The 20,464-nt window shown below is 33.1% G+C and overlaps 1 protein-coding gene across 1 annotated transcript; it reads right to left on the bottom strand.

Moving 5' to 3' along the window:
- Positions 1 to 3,140: 3,140 nt before the first annotated feature.
- On the bottom strand, positions 3,141 to 20,359 carry LOC147065147 (prenylated Rab acceptor protein 1). The gene is made up of 6 exons (XM_085956723.1): positions 19,974 to 20,359; positions 11,340 to 11,451; positions 7,796 to 7,899; positions 6,866 to 6,950; positions 6,428 to 6,536; positions 3,141 to 3,798 (listed from the first exon to the last, which is right to left on the bottom strand). Exons 1-6 carry the CDS (start codon positions 20,048 to 20,050, stop codon positions 3,695 to 3,697), a joined length of 591 nt encoding a protein of 196 aa, XP_085812849.1. The 5' UTR covers positions 20,051 to 20,359; the 3' UTR covers positions 3,141 to 3,694.
- Between the last annotated feature and the right edge of the window lie 105 nt (positions 20,360 to 20,464).

Here is a 20,464-nt window from a genome sequence, read left to right as displayed (position 1 = left end):
CTTTGTGCTACTACCTATCTTCTACTTATCTAGATAAATATTGTACACATAAATCTGTGCGTGCGAGGAAAAAGACGATAAGTCGAAAATATTGTAAAATGAGTTAAATATACCAAAGTAATCCCAAACTCTAATCTTTTTTTGGCTTGCCTGAAAACTTTTATACTTATCGCCCCTTAGGTACAGATTATTTTTTATCATCGCTTAGTGACCAACTAAAAAAATTCTTTTTTTCCACTGTACTCAAATTTTATAGCTATCCCAGTACATAAGATAAACAGTAGGTATAATATATCTTTCAAAATATATATATAGGCTATACCTCAGCTGAGGCATGGTCTAAAAAGATTGTGACTACGCAAAGCGCGGATTGTGCAAATGACGCGTGCCGAACGAAATATAATTTGTCATAAAAATTCAACATGCGTCCATTTAATGTTATGTTAGTAATAATAAAAGTATATTCATTGACATGTTTTCTTTTTCAAGTACATGCGTAACGTTTTTTAGTCATCTTTATACGATTTAAGAATATATTCCTCTGACGCCATGACAAAACAAATTGACGTGCTCACACCTCGCTATCGCTCTCCGATTGGTGACAAGTGCGAAATTTCATCGCACCTACTGTTACTGTTACTGTTTCTTATAAACTTGGTTATTACGAGGAAAATGGGACCGACTGAATTTGCTCGTTATAAGCATTACTGGTTATATCGTTATATAACATTTTTCGTGCCACGTTCTATTTAAGTATAGAAAATAAAAAATCTGAAAACCATCGTAAAAATCCCCAAAACAAACATGGCATTCATAAACCACAAAAGAAGTTGTTTATTGTAATGAAGTACGATCAATACATTAACAGTGCTCAGTATACCCGAGAAGTAGCTTGTTATAAAAGTGAATAAATGTATGGAGAAAATTATCAACTAAAATGTCAACGAATGTTTCCTCATTACATCCGAGATCTCGCTATTTCCGTGATCGTAATAACCAAGTTCGACTGTACAAATAAAAGAAAATCAAAATGTAATATTAAATACTTTATTATTCACACAGTAGAATAGAAATGTACATAATATTAACAATTAATTAAGTAGTAAACTATTCCTGTAAAATTAAACAAATTTTATAATAATATCTTGTAGGTACTCGTAGTCGTATTCGAGAATCTATATTTTAAGTTAATGAGAACAATCCTGATTGTTATTATGTTATGTGAATAGTTACTACAAAATTCATTTGATTTAAAATATTGCCATTACGCCGAAAAATACTATGTATTAAAGAAGTAATTCTTATTACCACTTTTAGAATATATCAGAACACAATGCCAATGCATTCTTTTATACTTTTAGCCATCTTTAAGTAGAATTGAATTCATTTTCAGTTAATTCTGTTTTGTATGAAAAGTTATTTCGGAAGAAATCCGTAATCCAATCCACTATAATTGGTTGCTAAGGGGGTGGTCCTAGCAACTAAATTATTAATATATACGTGCGTTACTATGGAAATAAAAATGACATTTCAGTATTCTATATTTGTTTGTTTGTTGCAAAATAGCAAAAAAATGATTTGTTGACAATTGCCTTATTTGTCCTAAATTATTAATACATAGAATTGTCAAGTTTTTATGATTCAACAGAAAATTTAAAAACGTGGTATATAAAAAGTTCTTTTTATCTTGTAATTATTTTTTATATTGTTAGGTACCTATGTTAATAAATAATTATTTTAAATAGCACCAGGATATTTCTAAAGTTATTCTAACAAAATCTAAAACATTATTTTGTATTTTTAAAATATATCATAAACACAAAACTGTTGTAGGAAATCATATTAATTCTTTTCTTGCAGTACATAATAGAATTATTAATACATATGTTACGCCGAATGTGCGAAATTGACTGTTACATGAAATGGGCTAAATTTTGGCTTATTCATGTGATAGTCAAGCCTGTGGCCTTATTCATGAATTAGGTAAATTTTCTGCAGAGTACGTGAATTCGCCAGGGTATGGAATTCTTAAACTCTCAACATGACAGTAGAAAAAGTAAATTTAATACGGATGGTTTTATTAGTTATAATTGGACATAATATAATATTATTATTATTAGGTTAGGTTACGTTTTGTAATTCCGAATTATTCAACTGAATGTCCATTTTGAGGTTAACTAACAATTGTCAACAAACTATCACAAACATATAATTGACCATTGCACGATTGATACCCAAGCACGAATCAAATCACGAAAATATTTTTTAATAAACTTCTTCCGTTATCATATTATAGTTCTAGTTTTTTTTTGCGCATAGTAAATGGATATGAACGTCATTGTAGTTATTGATTGGTATATTTTTATATTATAATCAATGACATTTGACACATTTGGTTAGTTTGATTAGTTGCAAAAAACACCACCGGAGCGCGACCATCTATTTTGACCATAGATAATATACGTACATTTTGACCAATGCATGAGCATTTGACACATTTAGTTTAGTTGCAAAAAATACCACCGTAGCGCTACTATCTAATTTGTCCAATGCATGAACTAGGTAGGAAAATTACTGCCGAATTCACGCATTCGCCAGATATTTTGTCTAATTCATGAATAAGGCAACGGGATAGCATTTTTCATGATTTAGGCAAAATTTAGCCCATTTCATGTAATAGTCAATTTCGCACATTCGGCGTAACACATACAATCAATGACATTAATATGGACGAATCATCTGGAAAAGAAAATGACTCTCACTTTATTGTCGGGTCTGCCGAATGGCATAATCTGTTCTAACGCCATTACAATAAAGGTGATATTGCTATAAATTCCTGATGCTTTTTGTTGGGTTTGCCGAATGGTTCGGTTCGAACGGGTTCGCTCAAATGAACATTGACATTAGAAACACTGCTCTAACGCCATTACAATAAAGGTCATATTGCTATAAATTCCCGATGCGTGATATCGCATAATGGAGATTGCGTGATGTCGAAACTGAGCCTTCTCTGAGTGCTATCGTGAACATTGATGCATTATCAATAAATATTATATTTACATTATATGCAGATAATAATATATTGTAATGTGTAATTCGTACAAAAGAGTTTTTAAAGAATTTTGTACAAAATAATCAATGAAACTTTGTAAGAAATAATATAATTTAATTCATTGTTTAATAAATAATACACAATATCTTCACAGAAATAAATATTGCAGCAGTGGAAAATTTAGTATCTACTTACAATCATTATTATTAATTAGATAAGTAAATTACAGACATACATTATTGATATTAAGTTTACATAGTTGTCAAAAGGCTCGCTTTGGTATTTTTGAGTATATTATTATATTATTATTTCAGCAAAATATTTTATTTACATACTTATTATTATTTTTACAAGTGTCGCCGATAAAACCAACCAGATATTTTATTGCAGTATTGAATTCAGGTTTTATTTTACTACAAAACAATATTGTTAGAACAATCAATAATTAATTACATCATTTTATTCAAATTTGAGAATTCACATTTTTTTATTCTTTGAATCATTGTTTAGCATTATCAATAAATTTAAATTATGAAGTGGGATAACATTTCAAACTATTACAAAATGTTTGTATGACATTTATAATATGTAATGAAAAGGTTATTCTGAGAGTTGGGCGTCTATATCAGACGGAGGTAAACATCATACTTCCTCCAGCAGCTGGAATGTGTCCTCGGAATCCTCGGTCACGACTGCATCAATGTTGTAGAAGCCAGCGTGTATACTGATCACTGTTATGGAAGCACCTGTAAGAAAAGAATTGTGTATATTAATCATGGCCCCCACATCCTGAAGCGGCCCCCAGTCTAGGATCTTTGGCGGCCCCCCTACCTATCGCTAAGGATAAAGGCAGTGTGACACTCTACAGTAGCGTTTTCCAAATGATGTACGCGGTACAATTAATGTGTAAATTTAGTGTTTTTTTTTTTAAATAATCCTCGGTCACGACTGCATCAATGTTGTAGAAGCCAGCGTGTATACTGATCACTGTTATGGAAGCACCTGTAAGAAAAGAATTGTGTATATTAATCATGGCCCCCACATCCTGAAGCGGCCCCCAGGCTAGGATCTTTGGCGGCCCCCCTACCTATCGCTAAGGATAAAGGCAGTGTGACACTCTACAGTAGCGTTTTCCAAATGATGTACGCGGTACAATTAATGTGTAAATTTAGTGTTTTTTTTTTAAATATGTTCATTAATTTTAATACATCCATTTGAATTATAGGGTTGTCGAGTATCGATACACAATTAAAAATTTTATCATACAACCACATAATTTTAAATAGTAACATTACTGAAGGAAAATAGCGCTGCAGGCGACTTTTTTTATTAATAAAGCAAATTTGTGATGTGTTTATCTCACTTATCTGGTCGACTCGCCTCGTCGGGCCCCTCCTGAGCTCGGGCCCCCAGGCTAGAGCCCTGTTAGCCCCCCCTTTGTAGGGGCCATGATATTAATATATTGAGAAGTAACATCAATGTCAGTAATTGGAGAGCTCTTAGAATAGCTTACGATGCAATCGTTATAAGCATTGCTGGATATGCCGCCAGTATGTGGCACCATAGATCCAAGTCATTGTCCATCTGGTAAACTCTTCTCAGTGACCAATGCTCGGCATTACTTGCCCTCACTAACCCTTCTTTCACACAATACGGTTTTAACTGTACGGAAAAAAATCAAACGATAAAATTCCAATCGGCAACAAATTCACGCTCTTTTCTCACTATACGGTTTATACACGGTTTTTTTCCGTCACTAACTCAGTTTCTGATTGAGTGTTGTGCAGTTTATACAATTTAAAACCGTCTAATTTGAAAGTGTGCATTAGGTCATGTACACTGAGTCATAGGTGACCATACAGGCGCCGTAAATACAGTGGCAATGGACGGCTGCTATGCGGCGCCATTTCAGTTTTTAACTGTCGCCGTGTAATGTGAAAAGAGCCATGCTCTTCTTCACGCCACTAAAAGAATGTCGCCGTACGATCAAAACCGTATAATGTGAAAGGAGCGTAAGACTTATAAGACAACTTCTTTTTCTCCGACCATGTCCGATCCTAATACGATCATATGGGCCTCCACAGAGTAGAGGTTTGTATTAACAGATTTTCTTCGACACGTTATTTGTCCTTGCTGGAGTGCTTCCATTACACTTGCTATTCAGGTTAGTGGTGCTACGACCGCCTTGTTCGGGAGTCTAGGGGCGGATGTCGGCGGTATCTTAATATCGCCGCCTACAGATCTTGGATCCGTGGGCCGCTGCGCTCGAAGAGCTGTTATATGCAACCTGGCATATGACGCTGCGTTGCGTGCATGGCAGGGGCCCTGGACCTTTTATTTCAAGGGTAGACAAACTCTCTTGGGACACTTTTAGCACAACTTTGAAGGGCACTTACATTTATCACGCCGCGGTATATGCTTGCATAACAGGTATGGATGGTGGGTGGTGGAGGAAAAAGCAAGTAACGTCAATGTCTACATTAAAAAAATGTCAACTTAAGTTAACATGTTTTACCAGTAACAAATTTGGGATTTATAATTTACTTGATTCAATAGATATTGTAAAATATCGAAAAAAATAGATGGAATTAGATTAGAGGTCATGTATAAAAGCAAAAAAAGCCCTCAACTTTGAACTGATTCTCTAGCATTCTTAGGGCTTGATCGCTTGATACAAATAGTTCATTTTCGATTAATCGATTTTTTTATTCATAAATACTTTAAGTATTTGAATGAAAGTTTGTATGTGTGGTAGCCCCCCACAGATGGCACTGCCCATTGACTGGATGTCGCAAGCACTATGTAGACGGATTAGGATTCAACCCTATATTCACTCCGTAATTTTCACTTACAATCTTACAGCCAGTCAGCCTAGTCTGATTACCTCTGACCCTTTTGATCATACAGGTCCTCTATTTTGAAACTAAGCACCTTACACTATCGAGATTCGTTTCTAGTGTTAAGTGTGGTTATCTAGTTGTCAAATGCGATACCTACCTGAACTGAACTAATTGGCAAGTACATCTGGTTATTTGGTCGAGCGAGTCATCTTATCTTTTTAATCTATTTTCGTGTACCGTTTGAAGTATTCTCTGTTATTGTTGATTAATGTCTCTGAACTCTGTATAAATACTAAAACCAGAAGTGTTTCTATTTTATAAATCAACCATCCTATAAGACCCTATTGTTTTTATTGAAAAAACAATACGTGAAAAATCACAGATATAGATCCCCAGTATTAAGCTGTCCGCAGAGAGAGAGAATTGCACGCCATTTGTCACATCATTCAGTATTTTTTTATACTGTGATGAAATTAGTTCCGAATTCGAACACCAGATGATTTATAATGGAATATTCAATAATAAATATTGTTACCTAAGACCCAAAACAGAGCAGATCCCGCTCCAGCCCAGAAGAATATCGGCATGCAACACAAACCAACAAGCGCATATTGGTGAGCCAGTGTCATTTCGTATGATCCTATCTATAAAAAAAGGAAACCACATTTCATTAAATAATCAACCATTTAATAAAAAACATAATCTCATCATTAATTTGTATGGGAAATCCGCACAACTATTAGTTGTTGCACTTTTGTTGTCAAGAACTATTGTCGTCAAGAATAAAATTGAATAAAAGGAAAACAGTGTGAGCAATATTACAAGAAGTCACTAAATTGACTTAACTACTTCTTACTACACTAATTGACTAGCTTCTATTATATTCTTTCACACTTGTCCACGGCGGAGCTAGTACAAATTGACTCCGCGCGGTTGAAACCGTAAGATAGTAATAAACTTGTTCTAGATATACCTTCCATTTTGCAGGATTTGTTTTAAACTTGTAACACAAAATGAGACTTCCGCAGATCGCCAACAAGAGAAGAGGAGAAGTAATTCTGGAAAGAAAAAGTAAGTATGTTACTATGCATTGTCAATTTCATCCGAGAGTCAAGATACATGTATTTCAAACCTATACAGTGGAACCTCTCATAACGAGCAATTCGCATAACGAGCAAAAAAATTGTAAAATAAATGGCTCCCTTAACGAGCGAAATTTTGCGTAACGAGTGACGCAGAAAGGGGAAGTCCCCTCTTCACGTCACTGACTTGTGCGCCGGGACATTCCACGCCAGTGCGTCAGTCTGTGTTCAGTACTCGTTCCGTTAGCATGTTAGTGTCATGGGAAAGCATGAAAAACTGTTGCGTCATATATTGAGAAGCATCACCCTAAGGCGGTGGCTATGCGCGCTAAAAATTTATTCAATGATAATGCTGTGTCACATTTACATGAAATTTTGAAGCGTCAGCAAAATGTCTTTAGACAGCTTTCTAGTAAAAAAAAGAGTTAGTTATTGTCATAAACTCAAAAATAATAATAAGTATTTTTTTCAGCATGAAACGCATTATCGTATTTTAGATTAATTTATATAGGAAAAATTGTTTCGCTTAAGGAGTGTTTCACATTACGAGTAAGATTCTGGAACGAATTATGCTCATAAAGAGAGGTTCCACTGTATTATGTATTCCGTAATTGTGTAGACACACATTAGTTCCAATTAACTGATATCTATATTATCATGGAGGATAGAAAGTTGCAAACCATTCGGAATTTAATGAATTTCATTTAGCAAGTATCCTATTGTATTTTTGAAGATGAAAATAAAATTATTTACTTTTGCAAATTGGCATGGGGAGAATATTAAACAATAATAATAAAACAGTTTCAATGGAAAATACTCACAAACAGTAGGCAAACAGTGCGAAGAAGACAAATAAGTAATTAGCTTGAAAGTACTCCAAGTTTCTAACAAGACGTTTGCTCAGCCTGGGTAGCGTGGAAGGAATCTGCAATTCATCAAAATTATGGTCTTTATAATATTGATATAATACAATATACATTTAAACACAATTGAATGGCGATAACACAATATAAATATTTGGGATAATAAATATTGACCGATGTCGATGAGAAATGGGACCAGTCCAAAAAAACTGAGTTAGCAGGGAGTGCCTTTCTCAAAATAAGACATCTCCTTAGTAACTGGGACCTCAATTTAAGACTGACTGTGTTCACTGTTATGTCATCCCAATCCTTTTCTATGGCATGAAGGTATGAACTCTAAACCATAAGATATGGTTGATTTTTGAGATGTGGCTGTATAGAAGTATCCTCAAAATTCTTTAAACTAACATAGTAACAAATAATGTCCTCAAACAAATGGAAAACGACCGCTTGCATAGTATAAAAACCAGAAAACTACAACATCTCGGCAACACCCTCAAACAATTGGGAAAGGACAGAGAGATCGTGCATAGTATAAGTAAAATCATAAATATAAAAGTATGGTATCTCGACCACGTTACAACAAGTCAAAAATACAGTATTCCTTGACTCCAATGAATAATTAATGGTAAACGTTGCAGAGGAAGATGCTGCATTACATGGGCTCAGAACCTCCGTGATTGCTATGAGTAAAGCTATGCCAAAATGTTCCGGGTATCAAATTAAAACCAAAACCAAGCTATAGAGGTCATGTTAATTATTTATATTAATACCTACCATTACATATTTTGCAAGAATTGACTGGAATTTAATTAATCATGCATTGAAAAAATACAATAAAATAAAGTCGCAGGACTGTACTCTCTTTGGGTTAAACTATTAATGATTAATATCAGAATTTACCAAATACAAAATGCTTTATGGAGCAAGGATAAATAATTATGCTTGACAGACCAAGCAGGGCTCAACATCACTACATTACTATCACATTGATATTCCAACGGGTCAACCAGCACGCTTAAATCAATGTATATATTGACAAAGATTACATCGCTGTAAGCACGTTGGGCGAAAATAACAGTTTCAAGTCACGTGATATTATGACATTGGTATTGGCATTGTGTGTGTGTGTTTTTACAATATGTGTATAATCGTATGTATGTGTTGTACGTGTGAAATGTTTGAAATTACTTGCTGCCTTTTTTTGAATGTATCAGTGCCATGTACGGGTCGGTTAGGTAAGCGGACAATCGGTTTATAATACATACTAACAGACAGATGTCATTGGCAAATTATACTATTTTTGTAGAATACAAATTCACCGCTTCAAAACCCAAAGGGCACTTGTGACATTTTAACGATTTTGAGTTGTGAATGTAGTTTTGTTCGTAATTTTTTTCTCTACATTATAGGCAAAATGGCATTTGTGGAGCTAAGTCCATGAAATCACAATTTAAAAAAGAAAATAAAGGTCACTCGTGTATTTGTAAACTAATCTTCAATTAACGTATAACAAAAACGTAACATGTACATGATTTTGCCAGTCTATGTGCAGGGGCTACAAAAATAATATAAGATAAAGGTACCTACTATGTGTAATTATTTTTAAATGTGCAACTTCTTTTGTATAAAAAAAAGATTTTGTTGCAGAAAAAGGCCCCTTGTGACAAGAATATTTACATATGAAAAATAAAAAATTTCATTTCAATCTTTGAGTAATAAGTCACCAGGTGCCCTATGTTATAACTTGTGACATGAAGTCACCCGACGACATGACGTAATTGTGACGTAACCTCAATACACGCATCGAGGCGAGCCGCCCAAGCACACAGCTCACCATAGATATTATTATGCTGAAACACCTATTTGCGTATGGGGACAATGAATAATGCCAGTATTAGAGTAGCGTTAATTTCTCAAATGCTATTGACTCACTCCGGTAGTACGTCACAATGATGTCATATGACGTCATGTCGACCAGGCGACTTCAGCTCGCAAGTTACAACATAAGGCCCCTATGCTCAGAATTTCATTTTAAAATATTAAGAAATAACCTCCACATGAATTTTTTTAACTTTAAAACTTTAAATGCGTTTTTCACAAAACTCTATTTTTGCACAAGTGAACTTTTGCTTTTGGGGCGACGAAATAATGAAGTTGTTATTTAAATACATTAATAGGCAATTTAAAATTATTTTTCATAAGAAGATAGGCTTTAAAGTTTAAATAATAGCCTAGTACAGGGGTCAGCAAACCACGGCTCGCGAGCCGCATGCGGCTCTTTGGGTGTTGGCGTGCGGCTCTTTGGCAAATTCCCAATTCACCATTTTTATAAAAAATGTATGATTGTTGTTGTTTTAAATCCGCCCATTGCAAAAGACGACAAATTAAATTTTTCTCCATTTCACAACCTGTCTTTAATAACCAGCACTTTTGAAATACATTTTTTTGGTGGATTTAACAAGCAAAGAGTTATGCAGCTCCAAATTTGTAGGTCTTGCCACCAATATTGAGGATTTGGAAAGAGAAAAATGCAATTTAATTTCACAACACAGCGGAGCGCTCTAAAAGATCTAAATAATAAGGTAGATACTACGATTTTTATTACATGGTATAGCTTTCCGAACTCATATTCGAGATACATTATATCGTCGGTGTTTTGTAAAAAGGGCGAATCAACCATTTTGGCGAAATCGAGATTTTAATGAAAATACAATATGTGCCCCACTAGCTTTGTTGTGTAAAAACGGCGAATTTTTATCTCCACAGGAAAGTACTTAAAAACTATAATTGACTAAAATTAAATTAATTAAAATTACGAAATAAAAAGCAAATGTGACATATTAGGCCTTTTAAAATATTATATAATAATACCTATTATAATGACAGTATTCTTTCTAAGCTTTATTATAAACTTGTTAGATATTTATAATCATCTACAGGTAAAAAACAAATAAATGCCAATAGTTAAAAATCCTCCTCCTGTAAAGTAGCATTTTGGTTAATTCGCCCTTTTTACAAAACACCGACGATATGTATGTGAACAATTATTTGCAAACATGAACAATATAAATAGCATTTAGAGAAGCCAAATAACCGATGAGAATTTGGAGTCGCACCTGAAATTAAAAACTACAAGTTACATACAAAACATACAGAAACTATCCAAACAAATGCAAGGAAGGTCATTGTTCACATTAGTTTCAAGGATTGCGTGAAAATTGTATGTAACTCATTTTCTGTAAAAATTATATTTATAATTTCAACAATAAAAAACTTATATTTGCGTTAGTTTTATTCGCTAAATCTCTTCGGTTAATAAATAAACAAAAACATTCACTTAAATAAATCATATTTATAAAAATACATGTATGGCTCTCGAATTTTTTTTAATCCTTGTGATACTCATATTTGGCTCTTTTGGTCCAAGAGTTTGCCGACCCCTGGCCTAGTAGTATGGAGTATTATAAGCTATGGAAAAAGATTACTATGGTTTACTGACCTTAAAATTGGATGTTTGTACAAATAGCAACCATGGTCGTATTGCTTGTTTCTGCGCTGATAACATTGTCAACAATGAGGATGGCGTTATCATCTGGCCAATCTGTCCAAGGCTGTAAAATAAAAATAAAATGTTTACAATAACCAAGCAAAAACATGAATTACAATACAAAATATCATGATTAACAAGTGTGTGAATTCTTCTTCAATTTGGTCAAACCTGATGCCATCAACCCACAAAAACACAGTACAGTGGTCGGCCAGCGCTTAAATGGAAAGTTTACGAACCGGAGCGCTTGACAATTTTCTGCATAGAATGATATATAAATAGAATATGACATAGTTATCAAATTTTATGTGTATTTTAGAAAAATAAGTGTGTTATATTTTCTATCATATGAGGTGTCTATTTCCAATACCCGCTAAATCCACAATCACGAAAAAATCATGTTTTGGTAGTTTCGTGTCTATGAATAAGAATCAGTGCGGCCTGTGTATTTATTTTGTTCCTAAATACGTTATATCCCTAGGAAAAACGACTCTAAAGTTTCAAGTTATTTCCTATATCCGCCATCTCCAGACGGCAAATCGTTTCCATATCCGCCAAATCCTTCATCAGCCAATGAGCACTCTGCATTGCACGGTAATGCAAGATGGCGGTCTAGCTCTCAAACAGTGAATATCGTGTCCATTTCGTTCGTGTTTTTACCAAGTTATTATGTCGGAATTATTGAAAAATGTGCAAAAAAGTTCTCTAAATAAAGGACGGAAGCATATCCAGTAACGATGTTTATGGAAAAAAGAAATACAACGCAATGAAAGGTAAATGAAGTTCTTAATATTTCCCTCTAATTTTGAGAACGACTGGGTGTTTAACAAATTGTGTTGAAATATTGTTTTGTGTTAAATTATTAATTTATACTATCATGATTATTCAAATACAGATCTATATACAGTGTGCCAATATATACATGGCAGTTTTCAAGAATGCAACATCTCTTTGTAAAATGAATTATAAGTACTTAATTATCGAAAGACTAGTGAATAAAAACGTTTATTGATGGGTTAACATTGTATCGGTCATTTGGCCCCCGAGAATAATTCAATGCAAATGCAACATAAATGTGTCGGATGAAGTGACATAAACAAACAAATTAATACTTAATTATTTTAAGTTCCATCAATCCATCATTCATCTCACTGGCGGAAAACAATATTAATATAAACGCGTTTCCCCAAACGATTTTTACACATAACTATCTTGAGTTTCTTTTGTGTGTACCTAGGTACCTACTAATAATTATTAGGTCAATTTTTAATTTTTTTTTAAATATAAATATTACTTGTAGCAAATCCACAAGCCAGTGGAAAATGTTATTTACACACTATTCATCTTCAGATAATAACCTACATAATAATCAGTGGCGGCCGGTGATAATAAAATTTTCCGACCATGTCCGATCCTAATAGGATCATATGGGCCTCCACAGAGTAGAGGTTTGTATTAACAGATTTTGTTTTTTACGAGAAATGGATGTCAGCCACTTGCTCAACCTATTAGGTCCATACCCTGACTCACACACAGATTGAAAAACAATATGTGTACTTGCCAGACCCAGGATTCGAACCTGAGACCCACGGCGTGATAGCAATAAAAATAGTAATAGAAATAAAAACATGCATTTTCCTTTTCGTGGTATTGAAATAAATTGGCTATAGCCTTCGTGGTGGAGGTAGGCGTATGTTAAACGACGCTTACATTCACGGACAGCATTTATTCGTTGCCAAAGTTACAAAGTTCAAGTCTCTGGTATGATAAGTATGATGTAGTGAAGTACACACTCTTTTCGATTTTCATTGTAACTAATTACACTTCATATGTGCCAGCAGCGAAGGGTGACTTTTGGAAAGAGGTAGGCTGTAGAGATCAGAGAAGAGCACACTTGTCAGGTATACTCAAGGGAAATAAGACGATATTACTACTGATGAATAGGTACACACTAATGTCAATATCACACTAAATCGATGAAATTTCAATAGCTCACTGACAATAATATAGAATTGAGTAATGAATATAAATTATGTATTTTCCTATACATACACGGAACATACGCCTAAAAATATATCATCGGTAAATATAGCGGTATCAACAGCTCAAAATGACAAACTAAAAAAAAAAATTATCTATGTCTATGACTGAAATAACTGACAAATAATAATCACGAGATAAAATTATTAATCATTTAAAAAAATATTATTCGTGATTGAACCCATAGAAATTAGTTTTTTTAATTATCGCATTATTAATTATTATTTAAATAAAGCGCCAAAGCGACAGTCCTCGACACTAATATATAAGCTTTGCCTTATAAGCTTATATCTGTGTGCGAAAGGAAGAGGGCGATGAGTCTGAAATTTGGTAAAATGAGTTGAGAATGCAAAACTAACCTTAATGCATATATGCGTAAAGCAGAAAAGGGACCAGTCGAATTAACGCCGCTATGTAAGTAAATTTTGTATATTAACAATATGCGATGATTTATTTTTCGTAATATTTCGAAAGCATAAATGCGTTGAATGTAATCATCTCGCAGGGAAACTTTAGTTTTTGTCACACGCCGAAAGGAAGACAGCGTTGAGTCGCGACAACGCCGTATTGCTTTCGACCATTGGCTCTGTTCACATCAGTTCGAGTTAAACGTCATCGAGTCATCGCTATTTGCTGTTCCCGCTTTTAGGCTGACAAACGTTAAAGTTGGTTATTGTTCTATCTACAGTTCATTTTTGATAGTAATAATATACTTATTACTATGTCTCGTGAAAGAATCGAATTAATCATGAGGCGTGCGAAGGAAATGTCTCAAAATAATACAGGTAAGTAAACGTCATAACATAACCTCGATATTATTGCAATCATTAAAGTGATGATAATTCTTTAAACCAACAATTTCAACGAATATTTCAATTTACTCAACAGTGCTGCACATATTATCATTAGCATTATTTTATAGTTTCAAATTACATTATCATCTTCCATTAGTACAGTCATAATGAATTGATTTTTAAAGTGATAGTATTACAAGGAAGGTTATTTTAGGTACCTATATTTATCTTTGTTTACTATTGATTATGTTTGTGTTATTGCAGTTACTAAATTGGCTACTAATTATGATATACTGAATGCTTCTCGGACCAGTAGTCTTACTGAAGAACAGTTGAAAGTAGCCCAAGAAATAGAAGCTACGATGCTATTTTCTGATATTGTTTTAAATTACAATATTATATTCCATTAGTAGTAAATGACATGCAATGGGTGAAAGGAATTGATTTTTTAAGTACCTGTGTAATAGTATTTCGAGGAAGAATGCTCTATACCTATATCTTTATTTACATTGATTGTAAATTGCAGGTACAGAATTGGGTACTAATTATGATATTATAATGAATGCTTCTCGGAGAGAAGATCAGTGGAAAATAGCCCAAGAAATAGAAGCCATGATGCCATTTTCTGATTCAAAAGATAATAATGAAGGTAAATTTAATGGTATTAAACAACTATGCTATTTTAGAGAAATATCAAGACTACTCGTTCAATTGTTTAAGTTGCGGAGATTTGTATTCACTATCAATAGATAAATGATTTCTTAGTACATCGACCAAAACACAAGCACTTCTACTTAATGAAAGTTCGAGAGACCGAGAGACTAGTACAATCTAGTTAAAAATTGTACGAAAAAATATAATAATTTTGTAGTTAAAGTAATGTACAACGACATGTTTTTAGATTTTGCCTGTCTCTTGAAGGGTCCATCCAGCAGGTGAAGTGGTTTCAATTTTTTTTAAAAAGTGCCGAGGCTAATAACATCCTCTTTAAAAATAGCCTGGATGATTTGCAACAATTCCAATCAATATCTTTTAGTCGCCAAGGAAGGCATGTTATCCTTGAACCTCCTAAATGTTACAGTGGTCCAGTGCAAATTAATAAGGAGAAGAAAAAAGATCTCAGTATTCTACATATTAGACTCATGAGTTTTGCTTGTCAATCCCAGATAAATGTACCATATATAAATCCGGATAATTTTCATGAAAGCCTTGACAAGTAGTAGGTATTATGTCTAACTGTGTCAAATACGTAACTATAATTTACAATATAAAGTAAAAAATAATATAAAATCATATGTCCTATTTATTATTTCTAACTGCTGTCAAATATGTAATGCCGCAAAAGAGTGCGACACTTCGTACCCTTGTGGCACAGCCTCAAGAGTTCCGTCGTCGTGGCCGGTCCTCCCTCACCCTGCAGCGGTGCTAGAAAAGCGATCTACGCGCTGCAGGTCTGGAATGGCGGGAGGCGCAAGAGTTGGCGATGGATCGAGGGAAGTGGCGCGATCTTGTGCTTGCCTTATTCCCCAATGCTGGGTCGTGACAGGTTGAAAGAAGAAGAAGAAGATTTACTATGTAAATGTATTAAAATAAAATGATATGTCCTTTGGTTTTATTTTTAACTATCTATCAAATTTATACATATTGTTTCAAATATAAATGTATTAAAATAAAACTATTTTTTTATTAAATAATAACTTTAATCCAGCTACGTATATTCTATGAAAGTTCTAAACTATTACATCATACACCTGCAATAATAAATGCCAGATTACATTATTGACATTATAATAATCCATATGCTCCGTCTGGAGGGGAAAAATAATTTAAATTGTCACTAAATGATAAAAAAATAATAAAATCACACCTTTTGTACCTACATGTCAAAAGAGATAAGTTGTCAATTTATATTCTTTGTTAAAAAATACGAAAGGAAGAAAGGGATATGTCAAAAAAATATAGTAAAATCCATAACTATTGAAAATCTGATAAATTTATGCCATAGTATATCAATTTTAATAGACAAGTGCAAAAAAAAATTTCCAAAAAAATTAATATTTTCGGTTTAATTACAATTTTAAGAATATTCTCAAAGACGCAAATTTTGTTTTGCCTCTCCTGAAAAGTACCGATTTTCGACTCATCGCCCTCTTCCTTTCGCACACAGATATATTCGTATGAAGAATACCAGACTACCCCGATGACCTTGAGACGCAGTTGTTCATACAATAAGTTCGTCTAATTCATCTCGAGTGAATCGATATTTCAATACATACTCGCTAGAGGCGCTGCTTTGTCACTTATTATTTAATTATTCTACATTACTCCGACGATAGATGGCTCTCATTTATATATATTTTTTAAATAACAATTAATTATTCTGACGATCTGTATATTCAATTGGTTCCCGCACATTTTTTTATTTATTTAAATTTAAATACTTTCTATCTATTTTTCTTAGAAGGTAGGCTACAAATAATCGCCTACTATGGAGCCTTCGCCACTGATATGTGCTGACATAGTTACCATGTTTGTCACTCCTAACTTCCATAAATCGTAACTGATGTAAGTATTTTAGATATGTGTCATTGAGAAAAAGCCGCAAACTCCTCATTTGTCATCCCACATTATTCTCATATACGTGCTGTATTATTTTTACAAATTCTATGGATCATTAATTTTCCAACGGGATTGATTTGGACTTGTTACTATCTGTTAAAAATTTGCTACTACTTTTGTACACCTCAACTCCAGAATTGCACTTCAAATGAGACTGATTTGAAAGACATTCAACGTCAAAAATAATAGTACAAGTAGGTACTTACATAAAAAGTTGTAGTACCCACATGTTTTTATGCAAAGGTTGTTAACAGTATATTATATGTATTATGTTACTTACTTACTTTGCTGTAGATTTATATTCAAATTATTTAGAGTTTAATTTTGAAATGTAAAATAATTATAAAATTGGTATTTGTATGTTGAGATTGCTGTTTGATGATCACAATATTACTCTAATCGATATTTTGATTGATTCAATATTAGTATGGCATCATACAACGGAGCATTTACCACATAACGAGCTGAATACTGAGCGGGAAAGTTATACCTACTTTATAGGCGCGTACGTACAATATTTTAAACGCGCCAGTCAACGTGTGATCTATCAGCTATGATTAGAAGCTCTCGGGGGGAGAACACTGCTCAAAGCAAGCTAAAAATTGTACGTTTATTGCGTGTACGGGCAGGCAGGACAGATCCTCTTAACACATTCAACAAATACTATGAAAGACATACGTGTATTCATCCAGCTTCGCGCCCGGTCAAAAATACTACAGAAATATACGTGCATAGGCGTAGAGGACGGGCAACAAATTAAAGATATTTTACAATAATTAACTACTTATTACAATATGTAGGTATTTGCATACGTACATATTATTACATATAATAATTTGGGAGATCAGTGCACACTTTGCTCCTATACAAGAGCCGTCCCTGATAATAATATTATAATTGTAGACAGTGCCTATTTTTCGGTCAATTATTATGTAGGTACCTGGTGTTTTTGGTTTTATCCTGTAAATTATATTTAAGTAGCTTTTAATTTTACAAAAATAAATTGTAAATTACAAAGGACATAATAAAATAACATGCAAACACTGTCTTATATAGAAGTATTCAGATGCCAATGCTCATGACGCACGTTTGCCATAAAAAGTATTTCAAATTTGAATAGGTATAACAAATTTAAGAATTTATCCCCAATCAAAATAAATGTTGGTCCCGTCGACTAAAACGAACGTATTAAAATAACACTGTGTAAATGTGAATCAAAATAAAGGTTTTTTTTCCAATAGAGTAATAAAATGTATGATTGAAACGAAATGCTTGCATGAAAAAATACTCTCCTGTAACTATGTTAAATGGTTTTGTTTCTTACATAAAGTTTGTTTAATTTATAAAATATTTAAGAAACGATGTTGGTGAACATAAACATTTAAGAGGTCCTAATTTTAGCACACGCGACAATTATTTTGTGTGATTTTTTTTACTTATGTTATATTGTTAAATGCTGTGGTTATTTTATTTACGTTATTGTATTACATTTTTTTGTAAGCTTTAAAAGTAAGAAACAATACACGTTTACGGCGCGAATATTCTGCTGCTTCTGTAGGGTCAAGTTGACAGCAATATTGATTGTTAATACCTAATTGGTTGTTGATAAAGAAACCCATTGTTTATTGCGACTGCCTGCTTGAAATTTTTATTATGTTTTGTTGATCATTTTAATGTGTAACACAGTCAAACAGTATTTTTAATGGTAGGTATCTTTATTTCAAATTCTTTTTGATTTAAAATTTAAACGAATACCTACAAAACGTAAAATGCAGGTACCTAGGTATTTTTTATTATTGGTGACGGCATATCAAATTAATTACGTAATGAAAGAATATACCTACGCAAATTTTTACTTTAGACAAATACCTATTTGTGGAACCTATGCAGATAAAAAGTTTTAAACAATAAACCTGTAAATATGTAAACATCAAGTAGCTTAAAGTTTAAAGTAGAATGGTGTATATCTAATGTACCAAACTATCTGTTTGAAAATTACCTACTAAGTACCTACTTAATATTGAATTTTTTTTTTAAATAATGAACGATTTTAAAATAATATGCACCTATAAATTAATATTATATACCTACTAAATATTCTACCTGCATGCTAGTATTGTCTATAGCAGAGATTTCTCGCGATTGACACATTCGTGTGCGCAATGAAAAATGATAAGGAATGTAATTAGTATAATATTCTTTTTTTATTTTTGAGAATAAAGTGTTTTTTTCGAATTAACTGTTATTTTGTATACATTTTCAAAAAGGCGGTAACAATTTCCTTGTTTTCCAGTTGAGAACCCCTGTAGCTATAGCTCTACTCTATAGTTTTTATTATTTTATGTCATTATTTTTATTATGGAATCAATTTTATTCAATAAAAATATTTAAAACTAAAACTTGCATTTACATAATTATTGCTGGTAACCCTGTATCATGCTGAAACAAATGTTAATTTATTACCATCGAACGATGCCAAATCCAAGAGTGACTACTTACTAACTCCGCCAAATCCTGTGATAACAATCAAACTCCGCTACCTCCAAACGGGTTTTGCATTTTTTATACTATAAAACGAAAATATTTCGGCAATTTATTGTTTAATCCTAAAGATTCATACTTCTTAACATACGTGCATTTTTATTTGTTAAATTTAAGCATGTAATTTCCTTATACAGAAAATGTCCATTTGCCAAAATTGCTTGCGTGTGGATTTGGCGGGTATTGGAAATAGACGCCTCATATGGCCTATCTAGCTCGGACGGATAAAATATTTTTTTTAAGAGACCGGAACAGCGCTCTGGTCCATTTCGAGCCCTGTGGTCGGCAAACTGCATGACGTCTACTCATGCGCAGTATAAAATACACAAACTACACAGCGAAGCGCATTTTGGCATTTACCAATTTTCACAACCTATCAAATATCACCATACAATGACAACAATGTGTCTCGTTTTCTCTTATTAAGAAAGACATTAGCGAGACAGTCAGCACTATTACATGTAAACAGTTGTTATCGCGATAGTTTAGACTTATGACTTGTGTTACAATTGCACAATAAATATTCATCACAATCCTTTTGTACCATTCGTTAAAATATAAAATGAATACATTAAAAAAAATAAGTACTTACTTTGCAAAACCTTTCTTTGGAGAACTTTTTGGCGCCTCCATTTCCCCCGCAATTTCGACAGTTACAGTCTCTGCCATTTTTATATCTCGAAATTCGAATGAATTAATAGTAAATCAATAGGCACAATGCAGGAAATTTTAATTTCGAACTAAAAAATCTGTCAAATATGTATATTTCAAAATAATTACGTGTCCATTAGATATTGATTTCGTTTCGTATCGCTCGTTGGTTTAAGCGTTTAAGGTGAATGCCACGAATAATAATTGTGTACGTTTACAATGTAGACGTTTTACAAAGTATAGCGAAGAATAAGAATTGAATTGATATTTTTAAGATAATCTAATAATTCACTGTTTATGTGTCATCGAAAACATCTGCCAAAAGAGACCATCAACAACAGATTCAAACGTCACACAAAACTGCCATGTACGTAGATAGATTTTCCCAAAATCTTTTGATTTTTCCACTGCGCCATAATTATATTTTTTATC

This window comes from Rhyacophila brunnea, unplaced genomic scaffold, assembly GCF_057557595.1.
Source record: "Rhyacophila brunnea isolate RB1 unplaced genomic scaffold, BYU_Rbru_1.0 scaffold_6, whole genome shotgun sequence".
NCBI lineage: Eukaryota > Metazoa > Arthropoda > Insecta > Trichoptera > Rhyacophilidae > Rhyacophila > Rhyacophila brunnea.
This window is presented reverse-complemented; position numbering and strand designations above follow the sequence as displayed.

Coding starts and splice junctions, on each gene's coding strand:
- LOC147065147 (XM_085956723.1), bottom strand. CDS start 20,050: ATGGCAGAGACTGTAACTGTCGAAATTGCGGGGGAAATGGAGGCGCCA. Junction 7,900..11,339: donor TACAAACATCCAATTTTAAG/GTCAGTAAACCA, acceptor GATGAATTGCAG/ATTCCTTCCACGCTACCCAG. Junction 6,951..7,795: donor GCACTGTTTGCCTACTGTTT/GTGAGTATTTTC, acceptor TTTTCTTTCCAG/AATTACTTCTCCTCTTCTCT.